Source organism: Lampetra fluviatilis, chromosome 72 (genome assembly GCF_964198595.1).
Source record: "Lampetra fluviatilis chromosome 72, kcLamFluv1.1, whole genome shotgun sequence".
Classification (NCBI taxonomy): Eukaryota; Metazoa; Chordata; class Hyperoartia; order Petromyzontiformes; family Petromyzontidae; genus Lampetra; species Lampetra fluviatilis.
The window spans coordinates 1,984,955-2,007,137 of record NC_136346.1 but is presented as its reverse complement, the minus strand read 5'-3'; the positions used below and the strand labels follow the sequence as shown (position 1 = coordinate 2,007,137).

Here is a 22,183-nt window from a genome sequence, read left to right as displayed (position 1 = left end):
AAGGTGTCAACTCCCGTTGTATTATTGCCAGAAAGGTTCAAAACTAATTCTTATTTTTCAAAGATATTAATTTTTTTGCTTCCGGTTTCCGGAAACAGATACATTTTTCACTCTTAATCGTGAGGGCGAGTGCTGTGGCACCGGAGGGTGAGGGTGGGCTGAGCCTCCCTCCTCTCTTCTCCTTCCTCCTTCTAACCAGGCCTTCCCACCATCATCTCATCGCCATCATCGTTAATATTAAAGGTGTGTAAAGTTCACGTAATGTTTTTTACTCATGTTGTGTTATGTTTGTGTGTGCATTTTATTCGGTGTTTAGTGAAGAAAAAGACAGCTAAATTGCGAATTGTAAATGTTGTTGCGGGTTTACTCTCCAACACACAACCGGTTAGTGCTCTACTCGTAACTAATTGGCCACGTTGTGTTTACATGACAAACCCCTGAACTAATTGGCCGTGTCGGGTGGTGGCGGGTTTAAAGACACGTTTATAATTTAGGTCATCTAACCCAAATGAAATGGATGTTGGTCGCAAAAGCCCGACAACTACTAGTGTGTGTTAAACTAACTTAGTTCAGCTACGAAGAGTCTGACCCACGGCTGTGGTTCCTCAAACCCCCCGCACCCCCAAACTTCCCATCGGCGCCCTGTAACTTCGCCAACCACAAATTTGCCTACCCGCGGCTTTTTCCCAGGAGCCTAATGACAATTCCCGGTCCCCGCACGGTGTGGCGAGCGATTGCCGTGTATCCAGTCAAGAGCACGGTTCGGGATGAAGGATTTATAGAAAAGACCGGACATGAAAAGGCAACCACTCCAACGTCCACGCAAGAAAACTACCACATTTCCACCTGAGTCACAAACTAAAATATAAAAAAAAATGTTACCAGGTGTAAGGGCCTCCCCCCACTGGGCTGCGTAGCTCTGTTTCAGAAGCGGCCCTGGCCACACGAGATGATAGCTCAGTGAAATGGGGCTTATCATCATGTGGAAATGGAAAGCAGCAGCCAAATACTCTCCAAATGCGTGGTGACGTTGATTCTAAAAGGGTTGTCACGTAAACAGAACATTCCAATTCGTCACCCGTACAGCACATCGGTGGGTTGGAGAGCCAAGCCACAACATTTACAATCCGAGTACAGCGTTTCACCAGTAATTACAACTAGCTTCATCAGGCGACAGCCAGATTTGTGGAGAAGTCCGCCTGTTTCGTTCCTTATATAGAGGTGTAGATGTGGTGACCACGCTTCTCCCAAATACAACTGTCAGCAGTAGCAGAACACGCGTGTCAACAAGGACACTCAATTGATTTTGATAATGTTGAAGTACTGTGCAAAACTAGCTACTACTGGCCAAGACTAATTAGAGAATCTATCGAAATTGAAAGAAATACATATAATTTTAACTGTTTGGATAGTTACCGTCTTAGTGCTGCGTGGAAGCGAAAGCGAATCATCAAATAATACATGGTTTAAATGCATGCCTGTAAAGGGCAGCATACTTTAATAGGGATTACCATTAGTACAGCTATTTTAATACACAAAATAGACAGGAAGGACAAGATCATAGATGTTGTGGCTTGGCTCTCCAACACACCGGTGTGCTGTACTAGTGACGAATTGCCACGTTCTGTTTGCGTGACAACCCTTACTAGTTGGCTGTGTCGGGTGGTGGCAATTGTATGAGTGACACGTTCATATATTTACGCGATCTAACCCAAAAAAAACATAAAAAAATCTGAGTACGACGTTTCACCAGTAATTACAACTAGCTTCATCAGGCGACAGCCAGCCTTATATATATTTATGCAACCTAACACAAAAAACCTGTATTATGGATGATATTGTTCGCGAAAGCCTACGTGTTAAACTGACAAACATGCCAGAGACGTCTCGGACACGGGGAAAGGGGGGGGGCGGCGGCTGACAAGGTGCCACGTCAAGTTTGACCGACGAAGTTCAGGCGGCGAACATCACAGCGGCGGTATGAAGCCTTTGCCCCCCTCCCTCACCTCCCTCCCCCGTGAATCGATGACGAGCAATCCTGCGGTGAAGGTATGACGCCAAGAGGCGATTAGCTCAGTGGACTTTAGCCGGTGGAGTAAAACATGGTTTGGATTTTCCATTTTTCTTGTGTTCGCGATTTGCTCACGTTTCCTTCCCTGTAGTTTCGCATTCCGATCGTGTTGCGAGTTCGGGGACCCCCTCTACTTAGTGAACGTTCAACTTATGAACTTGCAGAGATATGAACAAACCTGTCCCCCGTATGGTCCAGTTGCAGCTGTTCGGACCGAGAGTTGTAAGTTAAACCGCCGCACAATAGATGGTGGTGGTTGTTCGTGTATCAAGCACTGGCTTATTTTGAGTCTCAGGACCCAAACAATGAAAGGTTTACTAAGGTGTCGGCAGCTGTTCATGATGATACTGCCTGTTACAAGTTGATTTATGAAGATAAGAGAGCAACTTTGTAAGTTTTTCAAGAAAGTAGAAAGGAAATACGAGCACCAAAATGAATTAGCATCTACATTTGCAAGAACATGAAGAATCAGTGACGTCTACATCTGCAGCGCGTTAAGAACCAGTGGCATCTACATCTGCAGAGCCTGAAGAACCAGTGACCGGATAAAGAGGGCTAAATGGGTGCGGTACGGGCTAGAGAAGAGATGGAGTGATGTGGTACAAACGGATGTGTAGCTGAGTGGACTTACCAATTACTTGGCCCAAGCGGTGTCAAGATCGGTATCTGTGGAGGAGGCTCGTGAAGGACGCTGCTACTGGGCAGTTGGAGGCAGCTGTCCTCCAGCAATAATGAAGGGCAGAGGAGCGATGCTCACAACAATGAGCGGAGCGACGGGTGGCTAAAACGCAGCAAATTGGCACAGTAGGGGGCACGGGTGGTGAATCCGCCAGTCGTCTCAGTCGACCTGTGGCACTTGCTCGGTCTGTCCCATGAGCTCCATGCCAGTGGGCGTTCGACACTTTACGTGGCCTTAAAGTGCACACGGCCTGGCACAGGCGCTGTGGTGATGTCGCCACCACTTAGGGGATAATTGGCGGTTGTTGTTATTTAACATTTACAGATTTGTAATTTTGCTGAACCCCGTGCCCATAGTGGACATCGGTGAAAAAAGTGCTTCAATGCTCATCAAATTCTTCCGCACCCTCCTCCCCCTCCTCCCCATCAGTCTAAACAAAAGATTCCCGATTGCAACGATTCTTGATGCGAGGCTCAACAACTGGGGGGCGTCCCGGCGCTCCCTCTGCCGTGGGTCCCCGCGTGCACTCCCGAGGTGCGTGATGCGCTCGAGAGCCCTCTGCTGTGCACGGAGCGCTCGAGCAACGGGCGCCGTCCGCCGGCGTGCGCCAGCAGGTGGCTCTTGAGAACCGACGGGCGCCTGAAGCTCCGGTCGCACACGGCGCACCGGAACGGCCGGTCGTCAGTGTGCGTGATCGCGTGGCTCTTGAGCGTCGACGACTGCATGAAGCCCTTGCCGCACACGGTGCAGACGTGCGGCCGCTCGCCCGTGTGGATTCTCGCGTGGCTCTTGAGGTTCGACGACTGCAGGAAGCCCTTGCCGCACACGCCGCAGACGTGCGGCCGCTCGCCCGTGTGTGTCCTCGCGTGGCTCCTGAGCTCCGACGGGTGAATGTAGCGCTTGCCGCACGCGTGGCAGGCGTGCGGCCGCTCGCCTGTGTGGATCCTCATGTGGCTCCTGAGGTTGGAGGACTGCACGAAGACCTTGGAGCAGTCGGGGCAGGCGTGCGGCCGCTCGCCCGTGTGGATCCTCGCGTGGATCCTCAGGTCGGAGGGGTGGGCGAAGCGCTTGGCGCACACGGGGCACCCGTGCGGCCGCTCGCCCGTGTGCGTCATCGTGTGGCTCTTGAGGGCCGATGGGCGCACGAAGCTCCTGCCGCACAGCGAGCAAGCGTGCCGGGCAGCCGGCGCGCCGCCGCCTCGGCCACCGCCGACGTCCCTCGAACGTCGGCCCAGCGCGGCGTCCGGCGCTACCAGGGGGGTGGGAGGGGACCGATGCGGTGGAGTGAATTCGTTACCTCCTCGCTGTTGCGCAGAAAAACGACTGAAGACCGAACTATTAAGCTATTTTGTGCGATCATTTGTGATGGTTGGCCAGATCACTTCTGGTAAGATAAAATTATAGTTTAGTTTAGTTTTAGCATGGGTCTCGATGAGTACGATTCTCTATGGATCTCTGTGGGTCTCTATGGTTCTATATGAGTATGGGTCTCTGATTCTATATGAGACTGTGAGTGTAGAATGAAGATCATGCGTTTAGAGTATTTGTCTGCTGCCATAAATCTCGACACGATGATGATATTGGCCACTTCGCTGAGCTATCATTTGTGATGGCCGGGTTACTTTTGAAAAAGAAGTGAATAGCTCAGTGGGCTTTACCTGGTAAGATAAAAAAAAATAGTTAACTTTTATTTGCATATATTTTTTAAGTGATTGGTTTAGCTTTCCTATACTTTGCACTCCTATCGCGTTTGTGAATATTGTGTTTATCGTTGTTGTAACGTTCTGACTCCCGTGCGCCTGCTGGGCATCTTTGAAAAAGAGCTTTATAGCTCATTGGATTCCTCCTCCTGCAGTCTAAATAAATAGGGGCAATCCTGAGACCCAGTACGTTAGTCAGGACAGTTCACAAGTCGGGACGGTTGGTAAGTCGGGACAGTTTGTAAGTCAGGACGGTTGGTAAGTCGGAGCGGTTTGTGAGTCGCAGCACAATAATATACCTATTTAAATGCCCATACAGTCAGTGTTATGAAATGTGTTACGGTTCAACACAGGAGAAGCGTTGTTAAACTCATTATAGGAATACATATTGTACATTTGCATGTAGTACTGTAATAAACACTGTATGGTAAATCAACTATAAAATAAAATGACATAAATAGAAAAAAACATCTTTTAAATTCACTTACCTTGAGTCCTGATGCTGGCTTGCTTGTCGGAAGGGGCGCAATTAGTCACCACAGACATACACACACAGACACGCACACAGACAAACACACACACAGACATACACAAACAGACACAAAAGACAAAGACAGACTGTAGGGGCAAGTGCTGTTAGCGAACACCTATAAAGACCGGCACGGCACACGAGGGGGTGGGTGGCCAACACCACGCCCGGCCGCCTTTGTCTCCCCAGTGGTGATGTTTACGCATCGTACCGGGTACTCATTTGATGCAGTGGATCTGGGGGAGTCCGAGGACCGGTTCAGTTAATCATCACTGGTTTTGGCCGTGAGCGGGAATTTAACTCGGATCGGCGCTTTAGTTGCGCAGCTTAGTGCTAATCTAGATTTGAAGTTTTCGTGACTGCAGGGATCCATACTCTTTGGTTCTTTTGGTAAAGTCACGTAGGTATAAAATAAATTAAATCACGACGTTTCGGGCGAAACACAAGCGTCCATCATCAGGTGGTACAACCACAGCAAGAAATTATTTCTGAAGTGGGCAAAAGGGCTGCCGTAACAAGAGGCTATATAGGTAAGAAAGGGGAGGAGCAAGGGAGGAGAGATAGAGAGGGGGGTGTGGGATAGGGGGAGTGGAGCGCTGCTGGAGAGATTAGAAGATGAGCAAGGCAAAATGCCGGGGAGGGGGGGGGAAGTGCGCGGGGCTGGGAGTAGGAGGCACGCGGATGCACTACACACATGCACAGCTTAGTACTAACCACTACAACTACTGCTCCCGCACACGCTCACTCACACACGTGCATGTGGATGTACTACACACACATGCACACACTCCCAGCATGGTGCTGACTCATTACATCTTTCGGAGGAGGATCGCTCCGCTGAACATAATAGTTCCGCGGTTCAGTTTGCAAATGCCAGTTCTCGTTTTTAGTCGAAGTAAAAAAAAACATGTTTCATGGAAGCTGGTTCGTAAGTGCGGGTGTTCATAAGTGCAGGTGTTCGTAAGTGCGAGTGTTCGTAAGTGCGGGTGTTCGTAAGTGCGGGTGTTCGTGAGCGGGGATATTAATAAGTCTGATGGCTGAACCAGTTACAAGGGTTGCAATGTTTGAGAATGAACAGTGGCTAATAGAGTAGCAGAGGTCATCTGGGCCAGAATCATTTCCAAATGGAAATAATGTTTGAAAAACATGAGCAGTGGTCAAAGTAGAGTCGTCGACTCACGATTATCCGCTGTGCGGTTTTATCCGATTTGCAGATTAACCACGGCACCTGATATTTTTACATGAATTAATAACGCGTGGATTTTCCCTTAAGCCCAAATTAGTCATCTAAAAACAGATATACATTGCTATTCTTGTAAATGTTTATTAACAAGTCACACGGTGCTTAAACCGAACAAATATGTTGCTCTGGTTAATCCGAAATCCACGTGTTCGCCTCTACAATACAGTAGTTGCAATATCTTTACAACAGTGGGCTCAGATTGATTGATGTTAATTGGCTGTGGCTCTGCTGTCATCCACTTAGTGGGCCGAGTCTTCTGCTAGACGGGAGCAGGAAAGTGTTATGATCACTGAGCATGCATATCATCGATCGGTCTATTGTTAGCATTCAACTTAGACCTATATTAGTGATTTTTGGCATAGAGATCTGTTGGAAATTGGATGTTTTTTTGATTATTTGCAATTGTGAATTATCCGCGGCCGTCCTCCCTGTCACTAGCGCGGATAATCGAGGGTCTCCTGTATTTACAATTTTTACTATTTTAATTTTACCAGGTAAGGCCCCACCTGAGCTATATATCTTGTTTTCAGATGCAACCCGACCATCACAAGTAATAGCTCAACTCAACAATGTGGGCTTATCACCATCATCACGTGGAAATTTATAGCAGCAGCCAAATGCTCGTATAAACGCGTGACGTCGATTATAAATGTGCGGGGGAAAACCGGAGGACCCTGAGAAAAATCGACGCGACCATGGGGTGAGAGAGCGAGAGAGACACGCAAACTCCAAATATACAGCAGGCATCAGGCTTGGGATGGAACCCACGACCTCCTGCATACCAGGCGAGGTAGTTAATATCTCTGACCCGAATATCAATTATGAATCACGTGCTACTCGAAACGGAGTCTTCTACCGCCAGCGCCAACAGACCCCTTGCTGCAACGACCTGGCGTCAAACCCATGCCGGTCCCCTCCCACCACCGCGTACCCTCAATGTAGTCCTCCAAGGTCACCTCGATCTCCGCCACGCTCGGGGAAGTGCCGGCCCAGTCCTGTCGCGGTGCCCGGGACTCTCCATGTCTGACCACGGTGGCAGTGGTGACGGTGGTGGCGATGGTGGCGATGGTGAAACTATCACCAACGGTCGCCTTGCTCCCAACTCCCCCTTCAGCCTGGATGTCGTCGTCGTCATCATAATCTCGATCTTCTTCTTCTTTGACGCAGAGTCCCACTTCTTCAGCCTCAACGTCCTCTTCTTTAATCGCTGCGTCGGCTTCCTGAACTGAAGGAAGAAATTGTTTAGACCTTTTGAGTGTGCCAGCGTGCCACGAAATCCACATGGGCTTACGGAATAATGCATTTATTTCGCACCCAGGGCAATGAACTAAACTATGTTTTATTTTACCAGTTAAGGACAAAACACATACACGGAGACACACAGACAGACACACAAGCAGAGAGAGACAACACAGGCACACAGAGAGTGCTGTGTGTGTGTCTCTCTCTCTGTTTCGTCTCTCTCTGCTTGTGTGTCTCCGTGTCTGTGTTTTGTCTTTCTCTCAAATTTAGTTCTACCTGATGACGGTTGCTTGTGTTGCAATCGCAACGTCATACTCTATTTTTTAATTTATTTTCTAAATGACTTTACCGAAAGAACCAAAGAGTAATTCCTGCAGTCACGAAAGCTTCAAATCAAAGAAGTAACCTACCAAGTTTAACACGTAGGGGGCTCTCGCTACCTATACTATTCATACGAAAGGTTTTTGGGTTATAATGGCATATGTGTCGTAGCCCTCCACCACCTGGCACAGCCAGCAAGCTTTGTCACGTAAACAAGATGGGCAAATTAGTTACTTCAGCCCACGACTACTATACACTACACTATGCACTACACATTACACTACTATACAGTCCCTCCAGAAAAACGCGGAGTTTTTTGGTGATTGTTGCGGGCAAAAATCGTTGATTATGCGGCACGTTTTCTTAAAAAATGCGATGGAATATGCGGGATATTTATGCAATTTTATGCGATTAAATTGCAGGAACTTGCAAAATTGCGGGAACTTGCAAAAATTGCGGGAACTTGCAAAAACTGCGGTTTGATGAAAAAGAGAAAAAAAGTGATTCCCCCAACACCCTATTCACTAGGCTACTACTTTAATGTAAAGAGTCATTTCTTATTACTTCCTATGATAAGCAAGCATACTACATCACAGAAAGTGCTGGGAATATTTAAGTTCTCATCTTGTTTTATTTCAGACCTTAACAAACAGATGGCTCAAACTTACAAAACATTGAGTCGAACAAGTTCTGTAGCTTTACAAAATGAATATGCTATAACTTCTGTAAAAATGAATAAATAAAATATTTCAAAATAAAATGTGTGCTTCCTGTTTTACAGAGGTAGCTATACAAAACAGACATCTTCTGTTAAAATAAGTGTTTTCAGTGCACAGTAACGTAAGCAATACAGTAACAGTACAGTCTTACAGTAATGTAAATTTACATACTACTAACAAAAAAGTGCAATCTTACAACTGTAAAGTTGCATAAACTCTTCATCATGGTTTCATTGGCATCGCGGGGTTTGCAGCTTTTCAATGATATCGCGTAATGAGTGACGTCCCTTCATAACGTTCCCATGGCAACAGGGGAAATGGCTGCGCTTGTGTGAAGTAAACGCAACATTTTTCAACTTTCTGCTAAGATATATGTGACTTTTTGCAACGAAAATGCGGGGATTATGAAATCATGCAAGCCCGCATATTTTGCGCGCGGAAATCTGCAATTTATGCGGCGAAAGTGCGGCGTATTTGAAAAAACGCGCCCCCCGCATAAATATGCGGACTTTGGCTGATTTTGCGTGGAATCTTGCGATCGCATAATCGCGTTTTTCTGGAGGGACTGACTATACACTACAATATACGGCACTATACACTACTATACACTACATTACTATACATTACACTATACACTACACTATGTACTACACTGTACACTACACTACTATATGCTACACTAATATACTCTTTGGTTCTATCGGTAAAGTCACATAGGTAGAAAAATAAAATAAAAAATTATATCTTCTTGGTTCTTTCGGTAAAGTCACGTAGAAGGGAAGTAATAAAATAATAAAAATAAAACATAATAAAACAATTCTCACGACGTTTCGGCCACAACGCAAGCAGCCGTCCTCAGGCGAAGAATGAGACATTATCAAGCTAGGAGCTTATATAGGTGTAGCGAGGAGGAGCGCCTTAACAAAAGAATGTGCATATGAAGAGGAATTTAGCATACCAATGGGCAATGCGTAGGAGGTGGGCGGAGGGGTTTCAAAGTCCCATTATGCCCATGCATTATGCAGGATCAACCGCACCACGGGGGGGGCGCAAGGAACAGCGTTAATAAAGGAAAGGAATGTTAATGATATGTAGCTGCATTTACCAAACAACCATGTAGAAAACCAAAGTAAAAAACTACATAAAAAACCAAAATATAAACTGATACTTACTATACTCTACAATAAGCTGAGTTACTAACAACAAATAATAAATTACAATTCTACGTCGTAAGAAGTATATAATATACTTCCATCTAAACTTTATTCTCTTAGCATATACAGTACTATATACTGCCATAGATAAACCCAACATTTAATTATATACTGTATTGCTGTAAACCATCCTATACTTTATACATTTTAATATAACACTATGTATTATTCAACTTACCCTAATGTGTATCGAAATGGTTTATTACGTCCTTCCAATGATTGCTAAGCCTGAATCCATCTTCTCGGTTAAAATTGTCTCTGTGTTTGTATATGTGGATCGCCTCATGAACGAATCTCTCATGATAGCCAGATGGCTTGCAGAGAACCTCCGTCTTGGAGAAGTCAATGTCATGTGAGCCCACTGAGTTGTAACAGTAGTCTGCCACGGCTGAGGTGTTTGTCCTACCGTGTTTTAGATCAGCTTTATGTTCACGAATGCGGTCTGAGACGTGTCGTTTGGTTTCCCCAATGTAACTGCTACCACAGAGGCAACTTAGTTTGTAGACGCCAGGGTACTGTATGTCTGGAATCACATCTTTTACAGACGGTACCAGATCACGGATTTTATGTACTGTGTTGAATCGGACCTGGATCTTGTGTTTAATCAGGATTTTGGAGATCTTTTTTGTGACCCCAGCAATGTAGGGTAAGGTGATGGTCTTGAAAGGCTCCTCAACAGGATCCTTCTTGATGGTTGGAGTGATGGCTTTGCGGATTGTGTAGTCCGAGTAACCATTAGCCTTAAGAGCTTGGCGTACGTGTTTGAGTTCACTGGAAATGTGTTCATGGTCGGAGATGCATTGGGCTCTATGATATAGAGTCTTGATGAGGGAATTCTTCTGGGATGGATGGTGGTGGGAATCCGGTTTTAGATAAGCATCCGTGTGGGTGGCTTTCCTGTAGACAGAGTGGCTCATTGAACCATCAGGTCTCCTTTTGATTAGGACATCCAAAAAGGGTAGCTTGCCATCATTTTCGACTTCCATGGTGAATCTGATGGCTGGGTGTATGGAATTGATGTGGTCGAGAAATTGGTCTAGAGCAGACCGGCCATGTGGCCAGATGACAAAAGTGTCGTCTACATACCTCTTCCATAAGGTCGGGCGTAGAGTGGCAGTCTGGATGGCGTCCGTCTCAAATTTCTCCATGAAGATGTTGGCTACAACCGGAGATAGGGGGGAGCCCATTGGGGTGCCCTCAATTTGCTTGTAGAAGGTTCCATTCCAGGTGAAGTATGTATTGGTTAAGCAGTGTCTCACCAGGGGGGGTACCCCAGCATTTAGTCCTTGATGAACCAAGTCTTCAATGATTGCGATGGTGTCAGGCACAGGCACCTTGGTGAACAAGGAAACCACATCAAAACTGACAAGCAGGTCGTCTGGGGACAGGGCAATCCCCTTGATTGTCGATACCAGGTCAGTAGAGTTTAGTACTGCAGAGGTGGTTTTTCCAGTGAAAGGCCGTAGGATTTCGGACAAAAAACGAGCCAGTTTGTAAGTGGGGGAGTTGATAGTAGAGATAATGGGACGAAGAGGTGTATCTTCTTTATGTATCTTTGGCAAGCCGTACAATCTTGGTGGCCTGGCTGCAGAAGGTTTCAACGAGAACTGTTTGGTCTGATCAATTAATGCGGTTGAAGCAGAAATGATGTTGTTGGTTTTGGAGACGAGGCTGTTGGTGGGGTCTCTTTTTATTTTTGTATAGCTGCCATCGTTGAGTAATTCTTGAATTTTGTTGTTGTATTCTATTTTGTCCATGATGACAGTGGCATTGCCTTTGTCGGCTGAGAGGATGACAATGTCATCCCTCTTTTTTAATTGAGCTAATTCAAAACGCTCATCTTTGCTGATGTTGCTAGTTGGCATCTTAGCGTTTTTGAGGGTTACAGAGATTTCAGATCTTGCTACGTCTGCAGCGATGTGACTCAAGCCCTTGAGAGCTACATCTACTCGAGCAATTATATCATTAACTGGTATGTGTCTAGGTGTGACTGCAAAGTTTAGTCCTTTAGCTAAAACGGATTTCAAACCTTCAGAAATAGGACTGTTACTGCGATTAATTACGACTTTGTTAACATCTAGCTTTTCAATGTGTGGGTCCGGTTTCTTGCTTGAGAGGCGGTTGAATTTGGAAATCAAGTTGTCCTTACATTTAGTCGACATAGCGGCAGCTGAAGAGGCAGTCATTTTTTCCACGCGTTCCCAATCCGATGTGGACATTGTTGCACTCAAAGATAAGTGTGATTTGTAGAGTGTCTTGTCTAACTGATCTAGTTCGGTGCGTGTAAGTCTGATTTTCTCTGAGATAAGAGCTAAGCTAGTTCTAGACAGAATTCGTTTCGCATTAGAAGAAGTTACAGCAGCAGATGTTAGTGTAAATGCGTTTGGTATTACCTTAGAGTCGCGGCATCTCTTCAGAAAGGTGAGAGACTCGATTAGCTGAGCCTTCTTATCCCGGAGCTTGTTGAAGGATCTCAAAGTTACGTGGAAACCCTCCCCGTAGAGGCGGTTAAATTTCGATTTAAAGCTTTCGTGACTGCAGGGATTCATCTTCTTGGTTCTTTTGGTAAAGTCACGTAGAAGGGAAGTAATAAAATAATAAAAATAAAACATAATAAAACAATTCTCACGACGTTTCGGCCACAACGCAAGCAGCCGTCCTCAGGCGAAGAATGAGACATTATCAAGCTAGGAGCTTATATAGGTGTAGCGAGGAGGAGCGCCTTAACAAAAGAATGTGCATATGAAGAGGAATTTAGCATACCAATGGGCAATGCGTAGGAGGTGGGCGGAGGGGTTTCAAAGTCCCATTATGCCCATGCATTATGCAGGATCAACCGCACCACGGGGGGGCGCAAGGAACAGCGTTAATAAAGGAAGAGAATGTTAATGATATGTAGCTGCATTTACCAAACAACCATGTAGAAAACCAAAGTAAAAAACTACATAAAAAAACAAAATATAAACTGATACTTACTATACTCTACAATAAGCTGAGTTACTAACAACAAATAATAAATTACAATTCTACGTCGTAAGAAGTATATAATATACTTCCATCTAAACTTTATTCTCTTAGCATATAGAGTACTATATACTGCCATAGATAAACCCCTCCGCCCACCTCCTACGCATTGCCCATTGGTATGCTAAATTCCTCTTCATATGCACATTCTTTTGTTAAGGCGCTCCTCCTCGCTACACCTATATAAGCTCCTAGCTTGATAATGTCTCATTCTTCGCCTGAGGACGGCTGCTTGCGTTGTGGTCGAAACGTCGTGAGAATTGTTTTATTATGTTTTATTTTTATTATTTTATTACTTCCCTTCTACGTGACTTTACCGAAAGAACCAAGAAGATGAATCCCTGCAGTCACGAAAGCTTTAAATCGAAAAAAATTATATATCACGACGTTTCGATCGCAACACAAGCGGTCGTTCTCAGGTGGGAAAAAAATCCAGCAGTGCTGAACCGGCGAGAGAGCTGTTACAACAAGAGGTTATTTATGTAGCGATGGGCAAGCAAAGTGGGGTCTGAGCTGGAAAGGAATTACATCCCCGGACGCAAGCACGTCAGTTGTGTTAATGGGGGAGATTAGGGAGAGAGATTAGCATGAAATGAGCTTCCGTCGCCGCACAAGAGCACCGTCCCCGCATATGCGCACAACAGCAGTGTTAATGGGAGATTAGCACTATGTTGATGGGAGAGATTAGGCAGGGAGATTAGGGGGATTAGTAAGTTAATGTCATGTCTAAGTGTAACACAAGCTGCGGCGCTGGCAACTGCGCTGTGAGGCAAGCGCGTCCATGCAAGAGAACCTCCGCAACGGTGGTCGCGCCAGTGAGACACACAGCCCGTCACACAGCCAGAACCATTGATACATCGAGGCTAAGGGAGCAGAGGTGGCTATGTTAGTGAGACCCCAGCCCGTTAATGCAGAAGTACCCAACAGGCAATGCAACTCAGAGAGTCGGAGATAACAGCCCCATCTTCTCGGTTGAAATTGTCTTTGTGTTTATATATCTGGATGGCTTCATGGACAAATCTTTTATGGTAGCCCGAAGGTTTGCAGAGTACCTTGGTCTCGGAAAAAACTATATCGTGCGAGCCCACTGCGTTATAACAATGATCAGCCACTGCAGAGGTATTGGTTCTGCCATGTTTCAAATCTGCCTTGTGTTCGCGAACACGGTCCGAGACATGTCGTTTCGTTTCCCCAATGTAAGTGCTGCTGCAGACACAACTTAGTTTGTAGACACCAGGGTATTGCATGTCAGGAATGACATCCTTCACAGATGGGATCAAATCACAAATCACGACTTTTATTTTTTTCCGCGTGAGGACGACCGCTTGTGTTGCGATCGAAACGTTGTGATATTTAATTTTTTTATTTTATTTTTCTACCTCCATGACTTTACCGAAATAACCAAAGAGTATGGACTCCTGCAGTCACGAAAGCTTCAAATCAAGATTACACTAATATACACTACACTATACACCACACTACTATTTACTACACTGTACACTACACTACTATACACTTTTTGTATCTTTATCGTACCACCAGCGCTTCAATATCCGCAATTCTCTATGCAGGTTTCAGGCGAATCGGCGGCCACCTAAGAGACGCGAGAGGCAGAGAGACCATGCTCACGGTCACCGGCGTCTTCTCTCTCCAACTTCACCCTCAGCCACAACTCGCCACTGCCAGGCTCCTCTCCATCCTCTCGCTTAACGATGAGCGGCTCCATGGGCAAGAGATGGGGCCACTGCCACCACCACCTCCACCTCCACTACCAAAGATGGCAAAGATCTCCACTCCACCCCGTGCAGCCTGCAACAGACTGTTGGGGCAAGTGGTGTTAGTGGCGAGCAGCGCCTAATAAGGTTGGCACTGTGGCACACGAGGGGGTGGGTGGCCAGCAAAACCATCACCTGGTAAAATAATTAATTAATATATATATGGGGGGGGGGGGGGGGACACACACATCCCCCCCAATATTAAAATATGCTCAAAATGTCCCCCCCAATATATTGCTATAACATAGATTTCTGTTTATATGATTATGGTTATAGTTGTACTTTATTAATCCCTAATCTCTGCCTTTACATACAATGAAACAAGAAAAGGTAAAAAAGAAAAACAGAGCAATGTAATATAATACACTATTAGACATTATTGTAAAAAATCTAATACAAATTCCCTCCTATCTGTTAGTGAGATTTTTAATATTTTAGGCAGGAAATTATTTTTAAATTTTTTTTTTCTGGGGGGGGAGGGGGGTAGACCCCCTGGAAGATTTGGTCCCCCCAATGTTGACTCCATGGCTACGGCCTTGATTAAACTACTTCGATGGCCACTGGAAATGGGAGTTTCGCAACATCTGTGCATGATCCACCAACCCTCACCACTGCTGCCGCTGCTTCCACCGGAGTCCACGCAGTGGCATTGTTAATAAGCACACACCGGAGTTACTGGTCGTACGGTGCACAAAGAGCTTTACAGACCATCTGATTTCTTCCCGCAGTATAAAGATACCGATTATGATTCGCTCCTTCTCAGCAAGGCTCGGCCCAGACAATGATGTTCACTCCTCTCTCTCTGGCCGAGGTATAAAAAAGCTTTATAGATCATCAGATGTTCTCCTCCTGCAGTCTAAATAAATATTCTATCGCACAACAAGGAGGAACAGTGAACAAGTTGCCACCTCTAAATAGCCAGCCAGGGCTGGAGCCGTAGAGGACTGAGCTCCCCTACCTCAACCCCCACTCAACCCCAACACTCGCCCCACCTCACCTCCCCCGCCGGAGCAGAGGAGCAGCAGGAGGATCAGGAGCAGGATGAACAACAGTAGCAGGAGGAGGAGGCGGTGGCAGGGAGCGGATCTCCGAGCAGGGGAACCTCTCTGCAGGAGGAGACGGAGCGATGAGGAGTAGTCAGAACGATCCACAGGAAACAACAACAACAAATCCAATACGCCGACGACTCCATCCAACCAAACAGAGGAGGCGGGCGAGCGAGAGAGGAGCAATGGGAGCGGTGGCGCAGCGGTAAGCGCGCCACTGCGTGAGTGAATGACTTTGTGGGCGAGTGGATGGATGCGTGCGGTCGTGGGTGGGTGGATGCATGGGTGGGTGTTTGAGTGGGTTAATGCGTGCGTGGGTGAGTGGTTGAGTGGGTGGATGGGTGAGTGAGTGGGTGGGTGCGTGGGTGTTTGAGTGGGTGGATGGGTGAGTGAGTGGGTGGGTGCGTGGGTGTTTGAGTGGGTGGGTGGATGCGTGGGTGCGTGGATGGATGGGTGGGTGCGTGGGCGTGTAAACATCGCCACTGGGGGGATAGAAGCCGGCCGGGCGTGGCCCACCCACCCTCTCGTTCGTCCACAGTTCCGGCTTTTAAATAGCACTTGCCCCTCCAGACTGTCCAGGCTACACGGGGGACCTTTTGTCTCTGTAGTCGCTGTGCAAGTAGCGCGTTGCTCGCCGCGTTTAGCCGCCCCACGCTACCCTCTCACTCCCCCATCTCCGATCAGAGGAAACAAGAAGATGCTCCGTGTTGTCGGCACTTTGCTTCGTTCATCATTTCGCTTTTTTTGTTTGTTTTTCAATGCTTTGCTTGATTTGCCCCCCCCCCACCGCTTTTTAAATGAAATATTTCACGCTCTGCTCTCCTCGTTCTTGTGCCGGGCGCTGGACGCGGGGCGGTGACTCCGCTCCCCCCTGCTCCAGGTTTGCCCTCTCGCCGTGGAGCTCACGAGGTCGCGACCTCCCTCGTGTTCCTGCTCCTCCCCCTGTTCCTCATCCCCTCCTGATCATCCTCCCCCTGTTCCTCCTCCCCCTGTTCCTTCCCCTTCCTGTTCCTCCTCCCACCGAACTTTGTCATTGCGTTGCCACAGAAAGGCTCCAGGTTTTCGTCTCTGCGCCCGATGGAGGCGTTCGTCAAGCGAGAGAACGAAGAAGAGAGGCCGCCCCGGGCGGAGCTGCGGGCTGAGGTGACGGCACGCGGCAGCGGTGAGGGTGAGCGGGGGTCCTGCCTCACCGCCAGGGACGGGGACGTGTTTTTAGATATGTCAAGAGGAAACCTGAGACGAGACTAGTGGAAAGACTTTGTCGCAAAACTCGCAGAAGTAAAAACCGCTAAACTATCGGCGCCACAGTGGCTAGGGAGATGTTAACTACCTCGCCTGGTATGCAGGAGGTCGTGGGTTCGATCCCGACCCTCGCCACACGGTGGCTAGGGAGATGTTGACTACCTCGCCTGGTATGCAGGAAGTCTTGGGTTCGATCCTGAAGGGAAAGGGGCAACGGTAGCTGTGTTAGTGAGACACTTAGCCCGTTAATGTAAAGACATTTAACCTGGTGATGTACTCAGAGAGTCGGAATTAACAGCTGACATAGGCAGGTAGGATGGAAACATCACAGTCAGTTAAGACTTTACCTGGTTAATAACATTCTTCCAATGATTGCTCAGTTTGTACCCATCTTCTCGGTTGAAATTGTGTCTGTTTATATATCTGGATGGCTTCATGATGGTAATGCCTCCGCTAGACGTGTTTCCACGGGCCCTGCACCGCGTCTCGCTCCCAACGCGACGTCCGTCCGTCTCTCTCTCTCTTTGTCTCTCGCACTTCGCTCAGCTCCCATTCGGATCAAAGAGGAAGATGACCGGTGCCCACCGACTGCTGCTGCTGGCGCTGGCGGTGGTACTGCTGGAGAGGACAACCCGACCGTCAAAGAGGAGGACCTTCACATCATCGAGGTGGACTTCCAGACCGAGGGAGAAGTCGCCCAGCACCTAATGGTGGCCGACGGCTCCTCCTCCTCCTCCGTGGCGGTGGTGGAGCCAGGGGGAGGGTCGTGGCTCTCGCCGGGAAGAGGCCGGGTGGATTCGGCGCGCGTGGCGGAGATCGAGGTGGTGCTGGAGGAGGACGACGACGATGGTAGGGGATGGTGGAGGATGGCAGGGGGTGGCAGGGGGTGGTAGGGGGAGGCAGGGGATTGCAGGGGATGTGAGCAGCTCAGTATTCACACACGTACGTACGTGCGGATGATGTGTGTGTGTACATTGAACTTGGTTGTGGTGATTATGATGGTGGTGTTTGTGATGATGGTTTTGATGATGATGGTTTTATGTATGTACTTTTAACTTCTTTCCAACCGTGATAATTGGAGGTGATGGTGGGTGGTGATGACGATGATGGTTGTGATGGTGGTTTTGATGGTGGTTGTTGTGATGATGATGCTTGTACGTTGAACATCTTTCTCACTGTACGTAGCCAACCGTGATAATCGGAGGTGATGGTGGTGGTGATGATGATCAGTATCAAAGACAATGCTTATACAGTATTTTCAGAGCATGTTTCTTTGCATGTTTTGCCACAAGTCATGATGCCTTGCAATAACAGAGATCTATTTGATGTTGAACATCTTAACACAATTCCTGTTTTTATTATTGCCAGAAAGGGTACAAACTTATTTTATAATTTTGATGTTACTGACCAAATAAAGGTGCCACAGATAAATAAAATAAAATACACGCCTCTTCCGTTTCTGATGCAGCAACAGAAGAGGCGGACGATGACGACGATGATGCCATGCCCCGAAGTCGCTCGACTAAGACGGCCAGGAAGGGGTTTGTGGGAACATTCGGCCTGAGGGCGCCACCACTCCACCGCTCGACGCTCCACGGCGACCTCTGGGCTCACCAGGGGGGCGACCTTCGGATCTACCAAAGTGACCTCCGGGGTCGCCAGGGCGACCTCTGGGGTCGTCAGGGCAACCTTCGGATTCACCAGGGAGACATACAAATCCACCAGGGCGACCTTCAGATTCCCCAAGGCGACCTCCGGGCTCGCTGGGGCGACCTCCGGGCCCCGGTCTCCGTTCCGAGCCACGGCCGAGACGCGGCAGGGAGCCGCCGCTCGGCGAGGATCAGGAGGCGCCGCATCGTTGCGCTTTCGCCGCGGACTTTGGGGAGAGCCCCCGAGATGGCCGGCGACGAACGGACGGACAGGCGCTTCAACGACGACACCGCCGCCACCAGTGGTGGTGGTGCTGAGGAGGAGGTGAAGGAGGAGGTGAAGGAGGAGGCGGAGGAGGAGGAGCGAGTTGTCGCGCCCAGCGCCTTGAGAATCTCGGACCCGGAGGTGGCGCTCGTGTTTTTCCTGGCGCTGGTCCTGCGCGCGCTGCTGGGCGCGGCGGAGATGCGACGGAGGGCCGACCACGCGCGGACGAGGAGGGCGGCGGCGGCGGATGCGGCCGTGGCGTTGCGCGGAGGAGACGTCGGCAGCGGCGGCTTGGATCGGCTGAACGAGATACTGGGCAGGCGGCGAGCGGCCAGAAGGGTGAGGGGCATCCTCCGCTTTGTCGGCCGTCACGGAGACTTCGCCTGGTATACAGGAGGCCGTGGGCTCAGTCCAGACGCTAACGCTTGCTGTATATTTGCATGTCTCTCTCTCCGTGGCCACGTGGATTTTTCTCCAGGTCCTCCAGTTTTTCACTTCACATTTAGAAACACGCGTTTAGAGTATTTGGCTGCTGCTATACATTTCCACGTGATGATGATGATAAGCCCACTTCGTTCAGCTATAATTTGTGATGGCCAGGTCGCTTCTGAAAAAGAGCTACACAGCTCATTGAGGTCTTAGACCTAATAACAATAAAACATATATTTAATGTAAGGGGTAAAGCACAGTCCCATACCTTATCAGTGACTATCTTATTACAGACCAATTCAGACCTAATTGGCCACCCCCGTGCCCTTATAAATCTCAACGTTCATCCTACAAAGTCCCATCACAAGGTAGAAACGCAAACAAATAGACAATTGTTTTTGCTGTACGCCTAATGGACCTGAAAACTCAATTTACATGTACAAGAATACGGGTTAACAGTATGGGTTGACAGCTATATTGAAGTTATGTCATTATCTCTAGTAACGAATACACTATTCCACGTTATTTTTGCTATACTGTATTTATTTTCGGTCAGACCTGTTTGTATGGCCACGGGCATACTGTAGTATCACGGTGGCTAGGAGATGTTAACTACCTCGCCTGGTATAGAGGAGGTCGTGGGTTTGATCTCGACCCTTGACGCCTGTCGTATAGTATCACAGTGGCTAGAAGATGTTAACTACTTCGCTGGAGGCGATCGTGAATGTGGAACGCAGCGAAGAACGAAGTGATTATTGTATCGTAGCGCTTCGGAGGCGATGTAAGTGCATTTGCTTTGTTAAAAATGTATGTGTGCCTCTTCTACTATATAGTGTATAGTAGCGTAGTGTTTAGTGCAGTGTATAGTTGTGGTGTATAATAGTGTGTAGTGTATAGTAGTGAAGTGTATAGTGCAGTGTAGTGTATTGTAGTGGTGTATAGTAGTGTATAGTGTAGTTTATAGTAGTGTATAGTCGTGTGTAGTGTAGCGTATATACATCTCAAAGCGCCGCGCGATGCCGGTGACCACCGTTTTTGTTCGATGGCCGAGCCAAAAGCCGCTGCTGCTGCTGCGAGGATGAGCGGAGTTCGCTTGATGATGGTTTATAATCCGGGCTTGCCGGGCGGCACAATTTGCCTTGCACGTGCTGGAGGAGGAGGGGAGGAGGAGGCGGTCACGTGCTTCTGCGGGTACTTGGGGCTGTTGTCCACTCCATATAACATTGATGCGCATATGCATTAATGTAGCAATACGTGTATTTTTCTCATGCGTCTGGAGCCCTCTCTCTTTGTGTGTGAAAGCGTAAAAGCTATTCGCTAAGTACATCACCATTACCGTCGTAATGCAGCCTTTAGCGCATTCTGTCTTTTATTTAGAGGAAGACTCGATTATCTGCGCTTATGACAGGGAGGACTGCTGCGGATAATTCAAAATCACGGATAATCCAAAAATATAACCATTTCTCGTGGATCTCTATACCAAAAACAGCAGTATGTTTAAGTTAAGAAAATTTGGAACGAATACTAACGATCGACCAATCGATGATGCGCATGCTTAGTGATAATAATACTTTCCTGGCTCCCGCCCAGCAGAAGTGGATGATAGCAGAGCCGCAGCCAATCGACATCAATCAAACTGCACCCAACTACTGTAATGTAGAGGTGATCATGTAGATTTCGGATTAACCAGAGCAACATATTTGTTCGGTTTAAGAACCGTGATTTGGTAAAAAACATTTCCAAGAATAACAATGTACAACAATGGGCTTAAAGGCACGTCAAAGTCTCGGGTGCGCGGTTAATCTGCAAATCGGATAAACCGCACATCGAATAATCGAGAGTCTACTGTGTATATTTTTAACCTGCCACCACTACCCGACACGGCCAATCAGTAAGGGGTTTGCCATGTAACCAAAGCGTGGTTAATTTAGTTAACGAGTTCAGCATTAAACCGGTGGTGTGTGTGTATTGGAGAGTTAAACCCACAGCAGACACTTACAATTCTAGTTCCGTGACGTTCCGCCGGTGTGATTACAACAACTACAACAACCACAACTACCATCACCAGGTTTCATCAGGCAATTAGCCAGAAATGTGAAGAAATCCTCCTGCTCCTGTTTCCTGTCATAAATTAAAAAAAACGTCTTTTTAGAATAACAATGTATAACTGTGTTTTAGATTATTATTATAGGCTTAAGGGTAGAAAAAATCCACGAGTCAAAATATGAAATGCATATGCCATATATTATCAGAACCATGTTTGTTCGCATATTCACCACAAGCACCGTGTGTGGTTAATGCAGTAACTTGATTCCTTGCAAAAGGTTTCAATTGGGTGATTGAACATCTTAACGCAACTCCTATTTTATTGCCAGAAAGGGTAGAAATATATTGTCATTTTTTCATACTTTGACACTGGGAAAAAGGTCCTGTTTTGTAGCTGCTCACGTCAAAATCTCAGGCGCAAATCGAATAAACCGAACGCGGACAATCAAATTTTGTTTGTGTTATCCCTCTCTCCTCCCGTACCTGCTCCCGCCCCACCCCCAGAGAATCCTGCACTATCTGTTCCAGCGCAAGCGCAGGGCTTCCGTGTGGACGCACGTCCGCTCCTCCGACTGGTGGGAGCGGGAGGCGAGCTCCTTCACGGACGCCCAGTGGCTCCAGAGCTTCGGCTTGTCACGCGACGCCTTCGCCGGGGTCTGCAGCGCCCTGGGGCCCGCGCTGCAGAGGCGCGACACGACCTTCCGCCTGTGTGTGCCCGTCGACAAGAGGGTGGCCATGGCCCTCTGGAAGCTGGCAAACGGCGGCGGCGGTGGCGGCGGTGCTGGCTACAAGGGCGCGGCGCAGCTGTTCGGCGTGAGCGTCACCACGGTGTGGCGCTGCGTGCAGGAGTTCTGCAGCGCCGTCTCCCAATCGCCGAGCGCAGAGCGGCTGGCACAAATGACACAAGGATTCCGCCGGCGATAAGAGGGCAGGAGCGGAGCCAGAGGCAGGATCGGAGCTGGAGCCAGGGGCCGGGGGGCAGAGCCGGA

At 47.9% G+C, this 22,183-nt stretch overlaps 2 protein-coding genes across 4 annotated transcripts in view; one reads left to right on the top strand and one right to left on the bottom strand.

Moving 5' to 3' along the window:
• The window catches only part of LOC144953137 (uncharacterized), a 31,183-nt gene extending 14,657 nt beyond the window's left edge, over positions 1–16,526 (bottom strand). Inside the window, exons 1-6 of one of the 3 annotated variants that reach the window (XM_078883700.1) lie at positions 16,084–16,526; positions 15,515–15,623; positions 14,372–14,561; positions 7,154–7,447; positions 4,939–4,956; positions 218–3,999 (exon numbers count right to left, since the gene is read on the bottom strand). In XM_078883700.1, the coding sequence (XP_078739826.1) occupies positions 3,224–3,999; positions 4,939–4,956; positions 7,154–7,447; positions 14,372–14,468 (1,185 nt within the window). In that variant the 5' untranslated portion in view covers positions 14,469–14,561; positions 15,515–15,623; positions 16,084–16,526 and the 3' untranslated portion in view covers positions 218–3,223. Of the gene's footprint in view, positions 1–217; positions 4,000–4,938; positions 4,957–7,153; positions 7,448–14,371; positions 14,562–15,509; positions 15,898–16,083 lie in introns of those variants that run through there. The other 2 variants (XR_013640761.1, XM_078883699.1) reach the window with 2 other exon arrangements.
• Positions 15,694–22,178, top strand: LOC144953120 (uncharacterized). The gene is made up of 5 exons (XM_078883667.1): positions 15,694–15,768; positions 16,611–16,731; positions 17,352–17,654; positions 18,274–19,058; positions 21,699–22,178. Exons 2-5 carry the CDS (start codon positions 16,641–16,643, stop codon positions 22,116–22,118), a joined length of 1,599 nt encoding a protein of 532 aa, XP_078739793.1. The 5' UTR covers positions 15,694–15,768; positions 16,611–16,640; the 3' UTR covers positions 22,119–22,178.
• Positions 22,179–22,183: the final 5 nt, after the last annotated feature.

Excerpts from the sequence above, each read along its gene's own strand:
- LOC144953120 (XM_078883667.1), top strand. The coding sequence starts at position 16,641 with ATGGAGGCGTTCGTCAAGCGAGAGAACGAAGAAGAGAGGCCGCCCCGG. Across the intron at positions 16,732-17,351 it reads GGCACGCGGCAGCGGTGAGG|CTCCCATTCGGATCAAAGAG; the intron begins GTGAGCGGGGGT and ends CACTTCGCTCAG. Across the intron at positions 17,655-18,273 it reads GGAGGAGGACGACGACGATG|CAACAGAAGAGGCGGACGAT; the intron begins GTAGGGGATGGT and ends TTTCTGATGCAG.